Genomic DNA, 23,117 nt, shown 5'->3' with positions numbered 1-23,117 from the left:
CAATTATGTATAATTCCACCAATCATCCATCGAGTATGCTTATGTTCATTATTGTCCTTGTACATCATACCTTCAAACAAAGATGCTATTCCTTCATTTTTCAACAAGGTATTCTAAATAGCCACTTCATATATATTCCAATTTTTAATTACTTCTTTATTAAAATTATTTATCAACAAGATATCTTTGTAATATATTCTTAGGTTATACATTATATCACCAATCCTCTATCAAGTATACATAAATTCACTGTTTTTCTTATCCATTTTGAAACAAAAAGTTCTAAAGTATTCAATTCATATATGTATCAGTCATTGTATCATTGTTATATGATTTCACAGCATAATTGTATTATCACTTAGCTCCTTCAGTTAAAACATAAGTAAAACATTTTCCATTTCCAGGTTTTTTCCCCCAGCCACTGATAAAACAAATCCCATATCTTATAAAATTGCTTGTCTTCTTGTTCTCTAATTTCAAATGTCAATTTACTCATTTCAGCACACTCCATTATTTTTCGAATATGGTATTTAAAGCTTGATGGGGTAGGATGTCCTTAGCACTCTGGGACCTTGGTGGTTTCCAGTTGTTACCAAACCAGGTAACATCATCAGTGCAAGAAGGGAGGAGGAGAATAATTCTGAGGTTCTTAGTGCTCTCTGAGCTTGGTAGTTTCCTTGCAGATGTTTCATGCACCAACTAAGTAACATTGCTTACTAGGGCTACACCCACTAGCACTGATGATGCTACCTAGTTGGATCATGAAATGTCTTCAAGAAAACCACCAAGCTCAGAGAGCACCAAAGAACTCCCCATTTCAGCCCGCAGCTGCAAATATTCTCCTTTATTGGTATTTAAAGCTTGCTGGATGACGGAGGAAGACGAGGACCCGTCCAATAAACGCAATTTCCTCTTCTCCACACCCCCTCAAAAGGTTCGGGTGTGATGAATCCATTGAGCCAGTAGATGGAGATCGGGAGTCATTGAATGTGCCAGAAAACCGATTAATCCAGATCTCAGGGACTCAAAAGGCAGCATCAAAAAAAGCTTTTTAAGATTCTCCGCCCTTTTTCAGGGGAGAATTAAGCGCGATGCACAGATGGGGGTGGGGGAAGTCCAAAAACTCAGCAGCAACTTCCTACCAATGGCCGCAAAAAACACTGCAGAATCCGGAAATGCTGTAATACTGTATAATGCTGTAATAATCAGAAATATTGTCATCATGGCAAGAGAGATCAGTTAGCCACTGGCTGCAATCCAGGGTCCAAGCTGCTTTGGAATTGCAAAAATGTCAAGGTTCCCCTCGCGCATATGTGCTAGTCGTTCCCGGCTCTAGGGGGCAGTGCTCATCTCCGTTTCGAAGCCGAAGAGCCAGCGCTGTCCGAAGACGTCTCCGTGGTCATGGGGCCAGCATGACTCAATGCTGAAGGCGCATGGAACGCTGTTCCCTTCCCACCAAAGGTGGTCCCTATTTTTCAACTTGCATTTTTAATGTGCTTTTGAACTGCTAGGTTGGCAGAAGCTGAGACAAGTCACGGAGGCTCACTCCGTCACGCAGGGCTAGGGATTCGAACTGCTGAACTGCTGGCCTTTCTGATCGACAAGCTCAGCATCTTGGCCACTGAGCCACTGCGTTCCTAACATGTGTGTGCGTTTGTGTGTGTATAGATAGATAGACAGATATAGTTAGATAGATAGATAGATAGATAGATAGATAGATAGATAGATAGATAGATAGATAGATAGATAGATAGATAGATAGATATAGAGAGAGGTAGAGAGAGAGAGAGAGAGGTAGAGAGAGAGAGAGAGAGAGAGGGTGGGAGATGATAGATAGATGGATAGATAGATAGATAGATAGATAGATAGATATGATAGATAGATAGATAGATAGATAGATAGATAGATAGATAGATAGATAGATAGATAGATAGATAGATAGATAGATAGATAGATATGATAGATAGATAGATAGATAGATAGATAGATAGATAGATAGATAGATAGATAGATAGATAGATATGATAGATAGATAGATAGATAGATAGATAGATAGATAGATAGATAGATAGATAGGTAGGTAGGTATTGTGTTTCCCTAAAATAAGACAGGGTCTTATTTTCTTTTGACCCCCAAAATAAGCACTTGACCTTATTTTCGGGGAGGTCTTATTAATTTTGAGGTGCAGGAGGCGGCGAGCGTGGTAACCTCGTGGCTGCTGCTGTGTTGCAATATTTCCGGGGAGGGCTTATCTCACACACACACAAACAAACAAAAAGGATTTGGTCGCTTTCCAGCCAGCTCTGTTTCCAACCTTACGCAGACGACTCGCAGCTGCTTCGTGAATCCATGTGGGAAGAAGATGAGAAACGGTTGAAGCCTGTCCAAGAGTGGCTAAAAATGGGGAGTTGTTTGCCAAATAAAGAAACTCTTTTTTCCCCCCTCTCCTCTCTTTCTCTCTGGAGCAACTAAGGACACGTGGGGTTTATCTTGGCCCTCGTCGGCCCTTTCTTCCCCTCCGTGGGAAAGGGAGGGGAAAAAAGTTCAGCCGTTTTACCACCGCAAGAACTGATCGTTCGAAAGAGGCTCCCGGCAACCAAAGTCGCATTTCCTCTTTATGTGTGTGTGTGTGTGTGTGTGATCCTCCGTCTCTTTGAAAGAGGCTCCATCTCTTTCCAGTGTTAACTCCAGGTCCTGCTCAGTTCCTGATGTCTTCTGACGCATTTAATGACCGTCTGAAGTTGTGGCGGCACTGGGGGAAAAAGTGATTTAGTGTTGTGGCCCGCCAGCAGCCAGCAGAGCTGGCAGCAGATTCGGACAGTGAGGAGGTTGGGGAGGAAGATGGGCCAGTCCTGGAGTCTGGGGAAGGCTCTGGTGAGGGCTCTGTGTGGGAGGCAGAGAGGGGGCCAGGGCCGTCTGCCAGTTATCAGCTGCCTTCAGAGTCAGACATCAGTGAGGCAGAAGAACAGCTGGAGCCTGTTCCCAGGGTGTGCATGCGCAGAGTTGCCAGATGAGAACAGCTAAAGAACCGGGGTCAACTTGGGGGGAAGGCCACAGGTGGACGATGACTGGCCACTCCCAGGGGAAATAAAAGAGGAGCAAAAGGGGAGTGGAATTTGCAGGAGACCATTAGTTCATCCATGCATTCTTGCCAAGTATTGCAGAGTCTGAAAGATAGCAATAGCAATAGCAATAGCAGTAGACTTATATACCGCTTCATAGGCCTTTCAGGCCTCTCTAAGCGGTTTACAGAGAGAAGGGCATATTGCCCCCAACAATCTGGGTCCTCATTTTACCCACCTCGGAAGGATGGAAGGCTGAGTCAACCCTGAGCCGGTGAGATTTGAACCGCTGACCTGCTGATCTAGCAGTAGCCTGCAGTGCTGCATTTAACCACTGCGCCACCTTGGCTCTATACCAGCCTGGCCACTCTCCCAACCTGATAAAGGTTGTGACGTTGCCTTCAGAAGTTGCGGGAGCTTCCAAGTAAGAGACTGGGCTGCCATCTGTGTCAGAAATGGTGTAGGGTCTCCTGTATTGGGCAGGGGGTTGGACTAGATGACCTACAAGGTCCCTTTCAACTCTGTTCATCTGTATCTGATTCAGAAGGAGAAAGGAAGGGCCTTACGTTCAGCATCCACCCCGAATGTACGTCACTTTTCCCAGTCACTTCTCCCTGGGACAAAGAGCCCAGTGTGTCCCTGCGCAGAAGTATTCCACAAAGCTTTTTTTTTTCCCCCAGCTAAAATTACCTCTGGGTGGGGGAAAGAAAATCAGGTATTATGTTAAAAAGCCACTGCCTTCCTTTCCCAAAGGGCTGGAAAACACTCACCACCCTGCCAGCTTCTGGCAAAGTGGGGCGAAGCGGACAAAGGAGAGGAAAACGAAGCTGCAAAACTGCAGAAACGAGAGGGACATTTTCCTCCTTTTTCTATTATGATCTCTTCCTCTCCAGTTCGCCCAACACAATGCCTAAGTTTCTGGCTCGGCCCAGGAAACCAAAAGCAGCGTGACTTGCAAATTGCCTTCTTGCAATGGAAGTAATCCCTGGGAAACAGTAGGAAAGCCTTCCTAGACCTCAACAGAAGTACATATTATTTCCCACAGCAAAAAGAAAAGAAAGAAAGTTGATGGGAGCTGGATTGCCTTAGTCGAAGAAAAGACTCTAGCTACAGTTTTCTTTTGCCTTTCGGATTTTGTGCTTCAATGGGTGGAAAGAATGGAACGTCGATTTGGGGTTTGGCTGATGAGATAGGGGTGTGGTTCTACAGGCAGGTAGTCCTCGACTTAGGACTGCGAGGGAGCCCCAAATTTATGTTGTTAAGTGAGTTTTGCCCCATTTTACAGCGGCCGCCGTTGTTAAGTGGATCGCTGCAGCTGATTAAGTCGGCAGCACGGTTGTTAAGTGAATCTGGCTTCCCCATTGACTTTATCAAAAGGAGAGAGAGAGAGATTAGATAGATGATAGATAGACAGATAGATAAATAGATAAATAGATAGATAGATAGATAGATAGATAGATAGATAGATAGATAGATAGATAGATAGATATGATAGAGAATAGACAGACAGATAGATGATATAGATAGATAGATAGATAGATAGATAGATAGATAGATAGATAGATAGATAGATAGATAGATAGATAGATAGATAGATAGATAGATAGATAGACAGACAGACAGACAGACAGACAGATAGATAGATATGATAGAGAATAGACAGACAGATAGATGATATAGATAGATAGATAGATAGATAGATAGAGATAGATAGATAGATAGATAGATGATATAGATAGATAGATAGATAGATAGATAGATAGATAGATAGATAGATAGATAGATAGATAAATAGAAATAGAGATTAGATACATGATAGACAGAGAGAGAGAGAGAGATGATAGAAGATAGACAGATGATAGAGATTAGATGATAGATGATAGATAGATAGATAGATAGATAGATAGAAATAGAGATTAGATGATAGATAGATAGATAGATAGATAGATAGATAGATAGATAGATAGAAATAGAGATTAGATGATAGATAGATAGATGATATAGATAGATAGATGGAAATAGAGATTAGATGATAGATAGATAGATAGATAGATAGATGATAGATAGATAGATAGATAGATAGATAGATAGATAGATAGATAGAAATAGAGATTAGATGATAGACAGACAGACAGACAGAAATAGAGATTAGATAGATGATAGACAGATGATAGAGATAGAGATTAGATGAGACAGAGAGAGAGACAGATATTAGATAGATGATAGATAGATAGATAGATAGATAGATAGATAGATAGATAGAAAGAAAGAAAGAAATAGAGATTAGATACATGATAGACAGAGAGAGAGAGAGAGAGAGAGATGATAGAGGATAGACAGACGATAGAGATTAGATGTTAGACAGACAGAGCAGAGCAGAGCAGAGGAATTTGGGGTTGAGTCACCAGAGGACAAAGAAAAGGAAAAAAAGAGAGAGAATTGGACTGAATGGAGCAAGAAACCGGTTGAGCTGCTTTTTTTTTAAAGACTTTGCAACCTTCAAGGGAGCAGGGTGTGTTTCCTGCACATTCCGTCTTTCCTTCAAGGTATTTTCCCTTTCGCGGCTGGTCTCCTGGGTGAAAACTTGTGTGCGTGCTTACTCTGAGTTCACTGTGCCACTTCTCTTCCTTAAAAAGCCCCCCGAGAGTAGTAGGAGTAAGTACGACCCACCAGCCAGGCAAATTTCCATGATTTGCATCTCATTCCTCATCTACGTAGGGCATTTGGGTGCAGTGATCAAACTCCACTCTATTAAAAAATAAACAAATAAATCCCTTTTTCTAGCCTTAACAGAGTGGGAAGGGACCTTGTCCTAGGGACTAGGCCATCTAGTCCAACCCCCTCACCCAAGCAGGAGACCCTACACCATTTCTGACAGATAGCAGTCCAGTCTCTTCTTGAAAGCCTCCAGGGATGAAGCTCCCGCAACTTCCAAAGGCAACTTCTGTTCCATGGGTTGATTGTTCTCCCTGTCAGAAAATTCCTCCTTATTTCTCAGTGGCCTGTTGCAACGGACTCCACCAATTGCCCTCCTTATTTCTATGGCATCATCATTTCCAAGGGCTTTCTGATGTTTTTCTTGTTGACGTTTCATTACCAAACTAGGTAACAGCAGGAGGAGGAGGGGGGGAGGATTGTGGGGTGGTTTTTTTTGGCACACCGTGAACTTGGTTTTTTCTTGAAGATGTTTCATTACCAAAGTAGGTAACAGCAGCAGCAGCAGCAGCAGGAGGAGGAGGAGGAGGAGGAGGAGGAAGAGGAGGAAAGGAGGAGGAGGAAGAGGAGGAAAGGAGGAGGAAGAGGAGGAAGATTGGGGGTCCTTGGCACACTGTGAACTTGGTTGTTGTCTTGCAGATGTTTCATTACCAAAGTAGGTAACAGCAGCAGTGGTAGCAGAAGGAGGAGGAGGAGGAAGAGGAGGAGGAAGAGGAGGAGAAAGAAGAGGAGGAAAGGAGGAGGAGGAGGAAAGGAGGAGGAGGAGGAAGAAGAGGAGGAAGATTGGGGGTCCTTGGCACACTGTGAACCTGGTTGTCTTCTAGCAAACATCTCCTTACCAAACTCGGTAACATCCTCAGCGCTAGCAAAGAGTGGGGTGGTTGGCTCTCTGAAATGTCTTGTTTACCTCCACAGATTAACAAGCTTCGACTTTGCTCAGCTTCCAAACTTAGAGCTAAGACAAGGCCAACCACACGTTGCCTCTTGCAAAAAAAATATATTCTAGGTGGCCACCAGAAGGACAGGAACCCTTCTCTAAAATCTCCCCACCACCACCACAATTTCCGAGCATTTAAAAGCTGTGTGTGAACCTCACTGAGGGTGAGCGAACTGCTGAGCCGAAACTGCCTTCTCCTGTTACAGCCCAAGACATCCTGGTTGCTGATTGCGTGATTCAACGGGCAGGAAGGTGACGTCAAATGGAACAACAGGAGCCAGGAGGCGACAGGTATGGTCCAAGCAAACTCAGGTTTTATGTTTCCTGCTTAGATCGGAGGGGGGGAGGGGGGGAGTGGCCGTCTTTGCTCTCTGCAGCACGCCTGAGTTGCGAAATTGAGGAAGTTGGCACTAGCTAGTCCCTGGGTGTCCAGCAGAAGACATGAGCAGGAGCTTCAAAAAAAAATCCCAAGGGACGTTGCGTGCCTGAGTTAGGAGGACCTCTCTCTGGGTGCAGAAGACCTGTAGAAGGTCTCCTAGCCTCAAGGTCAAGGCCCTGAAAATCCTTTCCTTCTTTGGATCCACAGGCTTTGGGGCTGTTCTTTTCAATAGAGGAGAATGTTTGTAGTTGAGGGAAGGGGAGGGGAAGGAGGAGGAGAAAGAGGAGAAGAAGAGGATGAAGAGAAGAAAAAGAGGAAGAGGAGGATGAGAAGAAGAGGAGGAGGAGGAAGAGGAGGAAAAGAAGAAGAAGAAGAAGAGGAGGAGGAGGAGGAGGTGGTGGTGGTGGAGGAGGAAGATGATGAAGAGAAGAAAAAGAGGAAGAGGAGGATGAGAAGAAGAGGAGGAGGAAGAGGAGGAAAAGAAGAAGAAGAAGAAGAAGAAGAAGAAGAAGAAGAAGAAGAAAAAAGAAAAGGTGGTGGAGGAGGAGGTGGTGGAGGAGGAGGAGGAAGAGGAGGAGGAAGAGGAAGATGATGAAGAGAAGAAAAAGAGGAAGAGGAGGATGAGAAGAAGAAGAGGAGGAGGAAGAGAAGAAGAGGAGGAGGAGGAAGATGATGAAGAGAGAAAAAGAGGAAGAGGAGGCTGAGAAGAGGAGGAGGAGGAGGAGGAGGAGGAGGAGGAGGAGGAGGAGGAGGAGGAGGAGGATGTAGCATTAGCGACACCTCTTCTTCAATTCATTGAGCTGGTCTTTTTAGTCTGAAAGGTTCCCTCAACCAGTTGAGTTTCTTGGCTGATTGGTTGGTTGGTTGGTTGGTTGAGCCCCCTCCTGCCATGGGCTTCATGGGGACAGTGTTACAAACTCCTCAGACTGTAGGAAGGCTAAATGATCTTCATTTATTACCCTTACAAAATGTACGCACCTTCCTCTTCTCCTTCCTCTTCCTTCTCCTTTCCCTTCTTCTTTCCTCCTTCTTCTCCTTTCTCTTTTCCCCTCCTTCCTTATTTCTCTTCTCCTTTCCCCTCCTCCTCCACACTCCATTTATATCCTCCTCTCCTTGCCCTTCCTTCTTTCTCCTCTTCTTTCCTCCTTTCTCTTCCTTCTCCTTTCTCTTCCTCCTTTCTTTCCTCTCCTTCCTCTTTTTCCCCCTCCTCTCCTTTCTCTTCTTTCTCCTCTTTCTCTCCTTCCTTATTTCTCTTCTCCTTTCTCCTTCTCCTTTCTCCTCCCCTCCTTCCTTTTTTTCCTTCTCCACCTCCTCCTCCTGCACCCAAACAAGCTTAAAATTCCTCTCACTTTTATCTTAGCTAAAGTTTTTTTGCAAACGATCCTCCCAGATGCATCTTGCTTTGTTCTGCACTGGGGCAGGGAGGCTTAGAAATGGGCTCTGAAGATTAGGAGACAGAGGAGTGGCAAATCCTGAAGCTGGGGCCACTGTGTCCAGGGTGTGATCCCCCCCACACACACCCACACCACCCTCCCGCTCAGAATTCCACAATAGCCAGTTTGTTTTCTCAGCACCTTGAACTTTATACAGGGAATTCGCCTGCTTTTCTTCCAAGCGAGGAAATTGCAGCTGGAGACTTGGCTGGGTACACGGCTGGAAAGTTTCCCCCTCCCCTCGTTATTTTGTGCTGGTTCTTTCAGATAATCTTCCTGAAGGACGGCCTACTTTCTCTGCCTCCTCTCCCACAGCTCCTGCTCAGTCATAAGGAAGGTTCTACATTTTAGGCAAGAAAAACCAAATGCACAGGTACAGTATATGTGGTACCTTGCTCAATAGTAGTAACTGTGAGAGGGATCTTGGAGTCCTAGTGGACAACCATTTAAATAGGAGCCAGCCGTGGGCAGCAGCTGCCAAAAAAGCCAACACAGTTCTAGGCTGCATCAACAGAGGGATGGAATCAAGATCACGTGAAGGGTTAACACCACTTTGTAAGGCCTTGGTAAGGCCACACTTGGAATACTGCATTCAGTTTTGGTCACCACGATGTAGAAAAGATGTGGCGACTCTAGAAAGAGTGCAGAGAAGAGCAACCAAGAGGATTAGGGGACTGGAGGCTGAAACATATGAAGAACGGCTGCAGGAACTGGGGATGTCTAGTTTAATGAAAAAAAGGACTAGGGGAGACATGATAGCAGTCTTCCAATATCTCAGGGGCTGCCACAAAGAAGAGGGAGTCATACTATTCTCCAAAGCACCTGAGGGCAGGACAAGAAGCAATGGGTGGAAACTCATCAAGGAGAGAAGCAACTTAGAAGTAAGGAGAAATTTCCTGACAGTGAGAACAATTAACCAGTGGAACAACTTGCCTCCAGAAGTTGTGAATGTCCAACACTGGATGTTTTTAAGAAGATGTTGGATAACTGTTTTTCTGAAGTGGTGTATGGTTTCCTGCCTAAGCAGGGGGTTGGACTAGAAGACCTTCAAGGCCCTTTCCAACTCTGTTATTCCATATTCTAATCTTAACCTGCCTTCTTTGATTAATGGTAAGGCATGTAAAATGTGGCCAATGGCTTATCAGGGTTGTGGGAGCCCCAGTGTGGCTGAGTCAACATATTGTGCAACCCTGTTAACAAAATAACAACCTTGTCAGGTGGGTTGGTCTGAGGGAAAGGGACTGGCCCAAAGTCACCCAGCTGGCTTTCGTGCCTAAGCCCGGGCTAGAACTCACCTTTTCCTGGTGATCGACCCAAAGTCACCCAGCTGGCTTTCATGGCTAAGGTGGGACTAGAACTCACGTTCTCCTGGTGATTGGCTGAAAGTCACCCAGCTGACTTTCATAGCTAAGGTGCGACTGGGACTCACAGTCTTCTTATGATTGGCCCAAGGTCACCCAGATGGCATTCCTGCCTAAGATGGAACTAGAACTCACAGTCTCCTGATGATTAGCCAACTTTCATGCCTAAACTAGGACTAGAATGCACCATCTCCTGGTGATTGGCTCAAAGTCAACCAGTTGACTTTCATATCCAAGGCGTGACTAGAACTCACCGTCTCCTGGTGATTGGCCCAATGTCTCTTCGTTGGCTTTCATAACTAAGGCAGGACTAGAACTCACGTTCTCCTGGTGATTGGCTCAAAGTCAACCAGCTGACTTTCATACCCAAGGCGCGACTAGAACTCGCCATCTCTTGGTGATCGGCCCAATGTCACTTCATTGGCTTTCCTGTCTAAGGCAGGACTAGAACTCACGTTCTCCTGGTGATGGGCTCAAAGTCAACCAGCTGACTTTCATAGCTAAGGTGGAACCAGAACCCACAGCCTCCTGATGATTAGCCAACTTTCACGCCTAAACAAGGACCTAGAATTCACTATTTCCTGGTGATTGAGCACCTCAAAACTCTCAGCTCTCCACCAAATAATTCTCTTTCTGCCAGCCAGGCCAACGCAAGGAAGAACATTGAGAAGTTAAGCAACCTCGTTCAAACAGAGCCTGAAAAACAAGCAAGCACCCAACACGTTTTTCTTCTTTGGCTTCATCTCCAAAAGATCTGCTTCCTTCTTCTTACCTTTATCTGCCAGGGACAGCGTGGTATTGAAATACTGCTCTTCCACCGTCCACGCCGTGTCGTTCATCTTGTTGGATACTCCACAGGAGCCCACGCAGCTCACTTTGATGGCTAGGAGAGCAGACAGAAGACGGATGAATGGTTGGTTCATTGATGTACAGAGAGAAACACATAAAGAGATTCTATCCTAATTCTTCAGGCCACGCAGAAGCCAAAAAAAAGCAGGAGGAAGAGGGAGTCAACCTATTCTCTAAAGTCCCAAAGGTGCTTTTTTCTTTCTTCAAGAATCAACTGGAGTTTCTGGTGGGTTTTGGGTTGTTTTGAAGATGTTTCACTTCTCATCCAAGAAGAAGAGAAAAGAAGAGTTGAAGAAGCTTCTTGGATGAGAAGCGAAACGTCTTCCAAGAAAAACTAGAGAGCCCAGTGGCCTCTTGAAAAAGCTCCGTTGGGACAACCAGGACCTGGATGGTGGAGAATCTCCTTAATATAGACTGTTCTCCAAAGCACCCGAGGGCAGGGCAAGAAGCAATGGGTGGAAACTAATGAAGGAGAGAAGCAACTTGGAACTGAGGAGAAACTTCCTGACAGTGACAACAATTAACGAGTGGAACAACTTGCCTCCAGAAGTTGTGAATGCTCCAACACTGGAGGTTTTCAAAAAGATGTTGGATAACCATTTGTCTGAAGCGGTGTAGGGTTTCCTGCCTAGGCAGGGGGTTGGACTAGAAGACCTCCAAGGTCCCGTCCAATTCTGTTATTCTGTTACTTCGGTTTTAAGGAGCAAATCACATGACACTTAAGCCAGGATTCATGAATGGTTCATCATTCTAAACCTAGATTTCTGGTTTAAGGTGGAAATTGTCTTGCCAGGAGCAAAATCCTCCGCTTATGTTTTCGGCTTTTTCATTTTTTCCCCCCAATGTTGATTTATTTCTCTCCCACCTTTATTATTTTTATATATAACTCAAGGTGGTGAACATATCCAACATACTTTTTTTTCCAATTTCCCCCACCACAACAATGTTGTGAGGTGGGTTGAGCCAAGGGAGGGAAGGATTGGCCCAATATCACCCAGCTGGCTTTCATGGCTAACGCGGGACTAGAACTCCCCATCTCCTAGTGATTCGCTCCAAGTCATCCCACCAGTTTTCATGGCTAAGGCAGGACTAGAACTCCCCATCTCCTGGTGAATGGCGCAAAAATCGCCATGCCAGTTTTCATGGCTAAAGTAGGACTAGAACTCCCCATCTCCTGGCGATCGGCTCAAAATCACCCAGTTGGTTTTTTATACCTAAGGCAGGACTAGAATTCCCAAAGTTTTGCTTCCTAGCCTGGTGCCTTATCCATTCGACCAAACTCTCTTGATTTGATTTGATTTATTACATTTGTATGCCACCCTTTTCCCCGAAGGGGACTCTTCGCTTTCTGTCCTTTCAACTAGAAAGGAAATTAAGAAACTGTTCCCACTTCCTTTACAGGCTGTTTCTCCATCGTCAAATGTTTTTTTTTAATCGTTAAAGGGGGGGGGAACACTCTTCTCCATGCTAAACCAAAATCAAGTCACGTACAGAGTCCATCACCGGAGGAAAATTGGGTGATCTTCACATTGTCCATCTTCTTCTCTCTGATTAAATTTAATGCCCGAGCAGAACCCGTGATTCTGTCTACTTAGTTTTTAATGGCCTTGCAAGACAAAGGAAATCAAAAATCGGATTTAAGTCTTCATCCTGGCTCCAGTCAGTCTACCTACCTCAGCACATCATTCATGAGGCTAAATTAGGGTCTCCATTTTCTCAGAGGAGAAAAGATGAGCAGGGGTTACACCTGAGCTACAACCCCTGTGTCTTACGGGAAGCTCCTCAGCTATATATATATATATGTTTTATTTGTGCTGATAAATAAATAAAGGGAGACTAGTATAGATCTATTTCAAGCTATTTAGCTCTTATCAGCTAGCCATACCCTTGCTGGGATTCGAACCTGTGCTGTATTGCATCTCAGGCAAACGTCTTAGCCATTAAGCCACAGGTCTCCTCCTTATCAGCTGAAGCCAGGGAAGAAGGTATATATTTAGTGTCACAACCCCTGGTAAGCCCCAATTATGGGAGGAAGCTAACTACTTCCATCATCTGTCAATCGGCTCGTCACAAGAGTCCATAAATAAAACACAAATATAACAAAGGCAACAGTAAAAATATTGGATTTCTATATATATATTTTCTAATGTTTTTTGTGGATCACCCGAGTTTTGCTCACTGTGGTTTCCCCCACTGCTATTTCTCTTTCTCTGCCCTTCCTGTTGCAATCCAGTTTCATTCTACTTCCTCCTTCCGGTTTTCATTTCAGTGCGCTGTTTCGACCGAGGCTTCCCAAGAGCCTGAAGCAAACTCCTGGTCCCAACAAAAACCCCTTTTATTAATTCACAGTGAATTCTGCTCATTCACCTCCAACAAAGTCTTTCCAGGGAGGATTTACAGTCACAGACCTTATCTGGCTTGGACAGGTGCCAGGACGATATCTGCAGAACTTGGCAATGAGCCTCGGAGAGTCACGTACCAATGAAGCGGAGCAATTGTCTCCTGCAAACTCTAGATTTAGGACAAATTCACCTAATGACCCAGTTACTAACTTAGCAACTGCTGTGATTCGCTTAACAACGGTGGCAAGAAAGAATAAGTGGACCCCCTCTTCTCTGTGGCAGCTCCTCAAATATTGGAAGACTGCTATCCTGTCTCCCCGGGTCCTTCTCTTCACTTGACTAGCCCGGCCCAGTTCCTGCAATTGTTCTTCCTATGTTTTAGCCTCCAGTCCTCTAATCATCTTGGTGGTTCTTCTCTACTCTCTTTCTAGTGTCTCCACATCCTTTTTTATAGTGTACTTAGTGACCAAAACTGAAAGCCTTACCACTGAAAGACCAAAAGCCTTACCACTGAAATCCACAACAATGACTCCAGCCTCTGTTGACGGAAGGAGAATGGCATTGCCGACAACAGGAGAAACTGCTTTTTAAGCAAAAAGCGGAGTAAATTATAGCTCGAGACCTCATTTTTAAACCTTTTCTCCCAGCGAAGGGAACCAAGATTTATACTTCTGTCAAGGCGGCAGCCGAGGGGAATTGTATTTCAATCCCTCCCACAGCCATCAAATCACAGACGATTCTGTCAGCAAAAAAAAAATAAGTCTAGTTCTGGGGATTTAAGAGGAACCCAACACAAGGCGGTTTGCACGCTGCAGCCCGCTGGAGCTAACCACGGTTTACTGAGTAAGCCCCAATCATGGAAGTTCACGCCGTGAACCCCATTTTGACAGCTGGATTCTCCACGGTGGTTTGACCATTTCACAGAGGGCGATCCACCCGAATGTTACACAATGGGTTGAAGAAACAAAGCACAGGGAGTCCTTGACTCACAATCACAACTCGCCCAAATCACAACTCGCCACAACCGACTTGCTACGGCCAACTTGCCACAGTCAACTCACGGCCGCCAACTTACCCCGGGGGCAAGAGTTCCACTAATATAGAAGCAATCGTGGGATAGAATCCGTTAAAAAAGGACGCAGAAGGAAGGACGAATGAAATGGGGATGACAACTATTAAAACTATTTTTTAAAACTATTTTAAATGTTGACACACTGATCGGTTGAATTGTCCTGCAGCAAGGAGTTGGCCTGTTCTACATGTTCTGCTTTTTGAAAATGAAACTGGACTTTGTTTTTTTTTTCCTTGAAGGCGTTTCCCTCCTCATCCGAGAAGCTTCTTCAGTTTTCGGACTCAGCCTTCAGCCAGAACGGAGGAAGCTTCTCGGGTGAGAAGCGAAACCTCTTCAAGAAAAAAAAAACGACAGCATCCAGTTGCCTTTTGAAAAAGCACCTTTGGGACAACCATGACCTAGATGACCGAGAACTGAGGGAGAGAGAGAGAGAGGGAGGGAGGGAGAGAGAGCCGAGGTGGCGCAGTGGTTAAATGCAGCACTGCAGGCTACTTCAGCTGACTGCAGTTCTGCAGTTCGGCTGTTCAAATCTCACGGGCTCAGGGTTGACTCAGCCTTCCATCCTTCCGAGGTGGGTAAAATGAGGACCCGGATTGTTGTTGGGGGCAATATGCTGACTCTGTAAACTGCTTAGAGACGGCTGAAAGCCCTATGAAGCGGTATATAAGTCTAACTGCTATTGCTATTGCTAAAGAAGAAAAAGAAAGAAAGAGAGAGAGAGAGAGAGAGAGAGGGAGAGAGGCAGCTCTGTTGCCAGCTCAGACATCTTTTTCAAACCCAAATAACAAAGCGTCGTATTAATAGCCTGGGCGCACAGCTCTCGAACACTAACGTTGAATTTTAATCAGGGGAAACGAGCTTGCGCCGCCAGCGAAAGTCGAGCAGGCAGCCATTCAACGGCGCTAACCTCCCCTGTCGAGTAAGTCAGGTTGGAAGGAGGGGGAGGCCGGAAGGAGCCCCAGGGCCTGCTCGAGCTTAATTGCCATCCTCTAAACCCCAATAACAACAATCATAATTTTTGTTTTCATTCCATGTGGCAGCGGACTCTGGGCAGCGTGCCACGCCTCCGAAGAGTTACAAAGGTAGACGAAACAAGATTTTAAGATAAACTGCAATGAAACAGGGCAAGGCAGCCCACTGAAAACAACATTAAGCCCCCAACCTGGGAAGGAAGCCAGGTTTCTAAGCTTTTCAGAACCGCTTCAGGAATAAGATCCAGCCTTCTGCAACCCCCCCACCCCACCCCCCAGCATATCTAGTTGCATGCTCGGCCGAGGCGTGGCTGATTTCTGTCTCCTTTTGGAGATTTGCCCGTAGTTGGGTGTGCTTTTAGAATTTGGTTGTGTTTGGAGAAGGAGCGGGGACAAATGTAGGTATGGGTGGGGAGTTATTCAAGGCTGCTGCTTCCCCAGGGTGGGTGGGTGGGTGCTGGCTTTTCTTCTCTGAATGCTTTTCAAGAAATGTCTTGCTCTGCGCTGAAAAGTGGGAAAGGGTCATCAGCCAATGGATGGGTGGGCCTTTACTTTGCTCACCTCCATTGTCCAAGGAACGGATGAAGCGACATTACAATAGAATAGAATAGCAGAGTTGGAAGGGGCCTTGGAGGTCTTCTAGTCCAACCCCCCTGCTTAGGCAGGAAGCCCTTCAGACAAATAGTTCTCCAACATCTTCTTTAAAAATTCCAGGATTGGAGCATTCACAACTTCTGGAGGCAAGTTGTTCCACTGGTTAATTATTCTCAATATCAGGACATTTCTTCTTAATTCTAGGTTGCTTCTCTCCTTGATGAGTTTCCATTGTTCCTTCTCCTGACTTCAGCTGCTTTGGAGAATAGCATGACACCCCACCCCCCCTCTTCTTCGTTCCAGCCCCTCCAATATTGGAAGACTGCTATCATGTCACCCCTGGCCCTTTGATAAGGTAAAGGTTCCCCTTGTACATGTGTGTTAGTCATTCCTGACTCTAGGGGGCGGTGCTCATCTCTGTTTCAAAGCCGAAGAGCCAGCGCTGTCCGAAGACGTCTCTGTGATCATGTGGCGGGCATGACTCAACGCCGAAGGCGCACGGAACTCTGTTCCCTTCCCACCAAACGTGGTCCCTATTTTTCTACTTGCATTTTTTACCTGCTTTCGAACTGCTAGGTTGGCAGAAGCTGGGACAAGTCATGGGAGCTCCCTCCATTACGCGGCGCTTGGGATTTGAACCGCCAACCTTTCTGATCGACAAGCTCAGCGTCTTAACCACTGAGCCACCATGTCCCATGGTCCTTTGATAGCTATCACCAACTTGGCACCTCTTCCAGTAGCAAAAAAAAAAAGAAACCCCAGACAGGCGAGTAAGAATGCTGATGGAAGCATTGCTCGGCTGATGCCTTGAAGGCTAATCATAATTTAAAGGCTGGTCAGCAGTCAATCCTTGGACAGAGATACACAGCAAGAGAGGCCTGACTCATTATGAACCAGCTAATATTTTACCAGTTTTTTTTTTCCTTATCAGGTTTCATAGACTTTTGAAGAAACCTTTTCAAAGATTCAATTGTGTCCAGTTCTCAAGGCGGCTTGGTCCAATTTCTGAAGTTTTCTTGGCATGTATTTTTTCTGGAAATGGTTTGCCATTCTCTCTCTTTTTTTAATTTACAGTTTTCTGCCAGTTTACATGCCCAGGATCCAAGTCTAGGTAAGGTCTAAACCAGTGGTCACCAACTGGTGGGCTGCAGACCACTGGTGGTCCGTGAGGAAATGTTGGTGGTCCACAGAAAAATTATTTGTGTTTTTTATATTGCACTAAATCAGGGGTCCTCAATCTATGCATCCTGGGACGGATACATGCAATGAACACTTATGTGGCTGCAGAGAGTCTCCCCCTTCAGGGGTCTTTTTGTGGGGGTCAGAGGGGGTCAGAAATTCCGACTTGGAGTCTTCTGGTGGGGGTTTTTGGGTGAAGGCTGGAGGGAAGAGCAGATGGTGGCAAAGAGCCGGAGGGCTTCGTTCCAGTGGGACTGCATCAGGGCCTGGAACTGGCTGACCATCTCAGCCCTCTGACCCTCCAGCGCCGGCACCTGGCCCTGCACTCCCGCAGGTCTTCCCTCTGCTTGGAAAGCCTATGCTCCTAGTTCTCATTGAGGTGCTTCTGCTGAGCCTCCTTCTCGGTCAGATCAAATTTGAGCTGAGCTGTTTTGCCAACTCTTTCTCCTGGGGGCTGCTTAGCTCCAGCAACTGCTTCCTGTTGGGGCCCTAAGGAGCCGGGTGGTGGTGGTGAGGAGGGGCTGGGAGGGGAGGGGCGAGTAGAGGCTGGCAAGGTGCCCCTCGACGTGAGTGACATTGAGTCGGCCACGCCCACCCAATCACATGACCACCTAGCCATGCCCACACAGCCGGTCATTAGGCAGATTCTATTAGTGGTCCGCGGGATTTAAAATTTTGAATTTAGTGGTCCCTGAGGTCCGAAAGGTCGGTGGCCCTTGGTCTGAACCATCTTCCCGTGTTCATTCTACCTGCCACTCAAATCCTCACATCAGAAACATTATGGTGAAGCTGAGAGGCCAGAGATCCAAAATCTGATTGATGGCAAAGAGGGATGGGGGAAGTTTTAGCACCAGCTAACTGGCTGCCTGCCAACTGCTTTCTGTTCAAAGGAGTCTTAAGAATTCTTGGCGGAGATCTTGAAGTCATTTCAACTGTGCTAGCTCACACCCACTCTTTCCAAAACATCCCTTTGTGTTCTGTGGTGCCAAGGAAAAGTATCTGCCAAGCAGATGCCATGTCAGCCAGAAAGGCTGTGCAAAATGCAGTGGCAAAAGGTCCTTGGGGCTCTCTGAACTTCTAACACTGTTGACCTCACTTACAGTAGTTTGGGTAAGGAAACATCTGCAAGGAAACCACCAAGCTCAGAGAGCCCCACTGTCCTCTTCCTCCTCCTAGCACTGATCAAGTTACTTAGTTTGATAATGAAATACCTACAAGAAAATCACCAAGCTTAGAGCTACTGTACATAAACAGGGAGCACTGATGATATTACCGAGTTGGGTGATGAAACGTCTGTAAGAAAACCACCAAGCTCAGAGAGCACCAAGGAGCCCACCCTCCTCCTCCTAGCACTGATGATGTTACCTAGTTGGGTCATGAAACATCTGAAAGAAAACCACCAAGCTCAGAGAGCACCAAGGACCCCAGCCGTCATCCTTTTCTTCTTCCTCCTCCCCTTCCTCCTCCACCTCCTCCTCCTCCTCTCCACATCCCACTCTCTTCTATAGCACTGAGGATGTTACCTAGTTGGGTCATGAAATGTCTGGAAGAAAACAATCACACTCAGAGAGCACCAAGGGCCCAAATCCTCCTCTCCACAAACCCCGCTCCCTACTAGCACTGAAGATGTTACCAAGTTGGGTCATGAAACATCTGCACGAAAACCACCAAGTTCATTTCAACCGTGAGCAATAAATATTCTCCTTTGTTGGAAAATGGCAGTTCAGACAGCTGTTGTCTTCCAACACACTCCCCGGATGCCCTTCGCTCAAGGGGATCCATAGATCTGATCTCCAGGGCTGAACGACCCAACGGAGAACTTCGAAAGCATTAGAGAGGTCTGAGAAGAAACACATTGAGAAGACAGGTCTTCTCTTCCTTCCTGGGTGGCTCCACACCAGCCTGAGAAGCCACAGCAAACACACGAGATCATCATGACACCAAAACTGATAATCCACTGGTCCCAATGCCTTATTCGGATCCTCACGCCAAGAAAACTATCACACACATACACTACACCAGAGGCCACCAATCTTTCAGCCATCAGGGACCACTAAATTTATAATTTTGAATCCTGCAGACCATTAATATCGTCTGCCTAATGAATGGCTAGGTGGGCGTGGCTAGCTGGTCATGTGGCTGGGTGGGCGTGGCCAACTTGATGTCACTCATGTCAAGGGGTGCCTCGCCAGTCTCTACTCGCCCCTCCCTTCCCAGCCCCTTCTCGCATGCCCACCCGGGCTCCTTAGGGCCCCGACAGGAAGCAGTTGCTGGAGCTAAGCAGCCCCAGGAGAAAGAGTTGGCAAAACAGCTCAGTTCCAATTGGATCTGGCCGAGAAGGAGGCTCAGCAGAAGCACCTCACTGAGAACTAGGAGCATGGGCTTTCCAAGCAGAGGGAAGACATGGTGGGAGTTCAAGGCCAGATGCCGGCGCCTGGAGGCTCAATGGGCTGAGATGTTCAGCCAGTTCCAGGCCGTGATGCAGCCCCACTGGAACGAAGCCCCCTTTTTTTTGCAAGAGTTTCTGTTCCTAGTTTGCTTCAGACAGGAAACAGGTTGGAAGTGACTGCTTCGAGCCCAGACGGAAGGCTTTCTCCAGAGCCAGAAAAAACTCCGCTTAATGATTTCTCAAGATAGAAGCCGTCTCGGGGTGTCCATCGCCCGCCTCCCCGTTGGGTTGAACCCCAAATCGGAGAAGAGGCTCTCCAGGTAGGAAGAGTTTCGAAGCACTCCCCAGAAGACTTCACAAGAGGCCTTTTTTGAGGGGCGAAATTTCAACCCAAGAGGCCCTTGGCTAGGGGAGGGGTCCTCGTCTTGCAGGGGGAGGAAGAGAGGAAGGACCCCTCCCTAGTCTCCACCTCCAAGCCATCGGGGATGAACCCCCTACCACCACCACCACCACCACCAAACCCCGCTGTGAACCCCCTTGGCCAGGTGCAATGAGAGAGCCTCTCCGCCTTCCTCCTTCCAGGCTTACCGCGATATTGGAGAGCTCCTGAAAAGCGAACGGTGACGCTTCCCACCAGCGGCTCGCCGGGACTGTAGACCACCCGGCTGTCGCTCAAGCGGATCTCGAAGAGCTGGACCTTCCCCATCGCCGGGCCCAGGCTAGAGGGAGGGGAAGTGGAGGGAGGGAGGGGGGAGAGAGAGAGAGAGAGAATGGCCTGGCTCAGCTGGGCTGCTCCGCTGCGGGGTTGTTGTTTTTTTTTTTTTTTTTGGCTTCCCTGCTCCTGCGTTTTTACGCGCCGCGCTCTCGCCTCCTGCCCGACCTGAACTGCGGAATCCGCAAAGCTCCTTTCCTTCGCTCTACCTGCGGCCTCGGGGGGCGGGGCATTGCGGGCACCGCCCCCTTCCAGGGGCCGGCCCTGTCCCCGCCCCTTTAACCCAACCCCACCACTCTCCAGCCCCAAACTGCTTCGGGGGGAGGTGGAATCAGCTGCGCCAGCTGTCTTGCGCCTGGCTAAGGCGAGAGGCGCGCGCTTGGCTCAGCGTCTCCGGATTCCAGGCCCCATCATCCCCGCCGTCGGATGGAGAAGGCGGGTTGAAGCTCCCAGTTTCGAAGGGAGGGAGGGAGATCTACCAGTGGGGAGGGTTGCTTGACTTGGGAAGGCGAAGCAACTGGGGCAACGCCCCCAAGTGGAGATTCCCAGGTGGACCGGAGCGAAGGGGACCCATCATCCCCAGCAGCGCTCAAGACAACCCCTCCCCCGAGGAAAAAGGCTACTCAAGGGACTAAATCAGAACAGGAAATGACACCATTGATACCTTTTCCCTGGTTCTGAGTGAAGCTCCATCGGTTGAATTCCCACCTGCTGGGCCACCAGACCAGAGCAGGCTATGCTTAAAAGGGAGATGCAATATATGTGTGTGTGTGTGTGTGTGTGTATGTATATGTATATGTATATGTATATATATATATATATATATATATATATATATATATATATATATATATATATATATATATATATATATATATATATATATATATATATATATATATATATATATATATATATATATATATATATATCCTTCCAAATCAGGTCCTAGTGCAAATCTCCCCAGTTAATTTGGTCCTATTATTATCTGTAAGGGACGCGGTGGCTCAGTGCCTAAGATGCTGGGCTTGTCGATCTGAAAGCTTGACAGTTCAGTGGTTCGAATCCCCAGCGCCGCGTAATGGAGGGAGCTCCCGTGACTTGTCCCAGCTTCTGCCAACTTAGCAGTCCGAAAGCACGTTAAAAAATGCAAGTAGAAAAATAGGAGCCACCTTTGGTGGGAAGGGAATAGCGTTCCATGCACCTTCGGGCGTTGAGTCATGCCGGCCATATGACCACGGAGACGTCTTCGGACAGCGCCGGCTCCTCGGCTTTGAAACGGAGATGAGCAGCGCCCCCTAGAGTCAGGAACGACTAGCACATATGTGTAAGGGGAGCTCTGCTGCCAGCTCCACTGTCCGCTGGTGGGCCACAACACAATCAAGAGGCTGCAGGGGCCGTCTTTAAGAACACGGTTCGCCATCTGTACTTTCCCACCACCTTTTAATAGTTCTTTGAAGGAAATAATTGAATTGGAAAACTATTATTATTATTATTTTGTAGCCCACTCAGAAGGATCTCAGTGTGGGAAGGATAGTAGGTGATGTCATTTCCCCCCCACTTCCCCTGAGATTTTTCACAGCTCTTCTAAACAAAAGGGTGAGGTGTTAATCTTTTGAAGAAATTTCAGATCTCTCCTGTAGCTGAGAAGGTGCTTTCGCAGTTTTTGAAGCTCTGATTCTAGGCTGTTTTCTTAATTCTTCTTCTTTTTTTCCTCCCCTCTAGCATCCACTGGGAATACGGGGAAAGTGTCATCCGTTTGCAGTTGGAAACTTGCGACTCTATTATTCTGTTATTCTGTAGAATGAGCTGACAGCAGGGAAAGCATGGCAAGATCTGGTATAAACCTCCCGAAAGTTACACATTGAAAATCAGAGAGTCCAATCAGCATCCAGTAAGATGTTATGGGAAAATCTCCTTGGCAGGTCTTGGGTGCCTCAGGACGGTTGGCCTTGAAGAAGTATAAACAACTCCACTCAGCAGCACCAGAGTTGACGAGTGCAAACCTCCCTTCCTCCATTTCTCACGGGACTGCTCCACACCCTCTCGCTTCCCCATCCCAAAGGCCTAATCCCACTCCCCCAGGGCTGGACTAGATGACCTACAAGGTCCCTTCCGACTCTGTTCTTCTGTTCTTTTCCGAAACGGCACACCCTTGTAAATGAATGTGTCTCTCGCTACCTCACATGGGGGACCTCTGCCAAAGCTTCAGTCCAAAGTCTAACATTACTTCAACCACGGAAGGCACGACTAAGTAAGGGGAAAATAACAGCTCATTTAATTGGCTGTTTGGAATCAAGGCCGGGGAAAACCAGTTCTCCTTATTTGAAAACCAGGGTAGGAAGAGGAGACGGGCGAAAGCTTTGCAAATCACAGGGTTGAGGCCAGCTGGAAAACTAGTGTTGCTTGGCCCTGTTCTTTTAAAATACCTGTTCGCTGGAAATGTTGAATGTCGGAAATACTAAATGGTTCCTGGTTGAAGAATCTAATCCTTGCTGCATAAATACTTGGGTATTATTGGAAGATCCTGCCTGTTTGTTGGGAGATTTTGAGGAGACGAAACAAGCCGAAGAGAGGGGAACAGAACAGAAACAACAGGACAACAGAATTGGAAGGGACCTTGGAGGTCTTCTAATCCAACCTCCTGCACAAGCAGGAGTTCCTATACCATCTGGGACAAAATGCTGTCCAATCTGTTCTTAAAGACTTCCAGGGTTGGATGTCTAAGGAGATTCTCCATCATCCAAGGCCAGGGTTGTCCTCAAAGGTGCTTTTTCCAAGAGGCAACTGGGTTTTTCTATGAAGAAGACCTTTCGCTTCTCTCACCCTTCTTCAGATGAGTTGAAGAAGTTTCCTAGAGGAGAAGCAAAAGGTCTTCTTCATAGAAAAACCAAGGTGGCGCAGTGGTTAAATGCAGCACTGCAGGCTACTGCTAGATCAGCAGGTCAGCGGTTCAAATCTCACCGGCTCAGGGTTGACTCAGCCTTCCATCCTTCCGAGGTGGGTAAAATGAGGACCCAGATTGTTGTTGGGGGCAATATGCTGACTCTCTGTAAACCGCTTAGAGAGGCCTGAAAGGCCTATGAAGCGGTATATAAGTCTACTGCTATTGCTATATTGCT

The 23,117-nt window shown here is 46.8% G+C and overlaps 1 protein-coding gene across 1 annotated transcript in view; it reads right to left on the bottom strand.

The window, feature by feature from the left end:
• Positions 1-20,194, bottom strand: part of ARRDC1 (arrestin domain containing 1) — a 31,275-nt gene extending 11,081 nt beyond the window's left edge. Inside the window, exons 1-2 of the mRNA XM_087704782.1 lie at positions 19,872-20,194; positions 10,660-10,770 (exon numbers count right to left, since the gene is read on the bottom strand). Coding sequence (XP_087560908.1) covers positions 10,660-10,770; positions 19,872-19,989 — 229 coding nt within the window. The 5' untranslated portion in view covers positions 19,990-20,194. The remainder of the gene's footprint in view (positions 1-10,659; positions 10,771-19,871) is intronic.
• Positions 20,195-23,117: the final 2,923 nt, after the last annotated feature.

Source organism: Thamnophis sirtalis, unplaced genomic scaffold, assembly GCF_051295495.1.
Source record: "Thamnophis sirtalis isolate CommonGarterSnake01/CBP01778 unplaced genomic scaffold, rThaSir2_p1.2 scaffold_2, whole genome shotgun sequence".
NCBI lineage: Eukaryota > Metazoa > Chordata > Lepidosauria > Squamata > Natricidae > Thamnophis > Thamnophis sirtalis.
The sequence above is the reverse complement of the archived record's forward strand: the minus strand, read 5'-3'. Positions and strand labels throughout refer to the sequence as shown.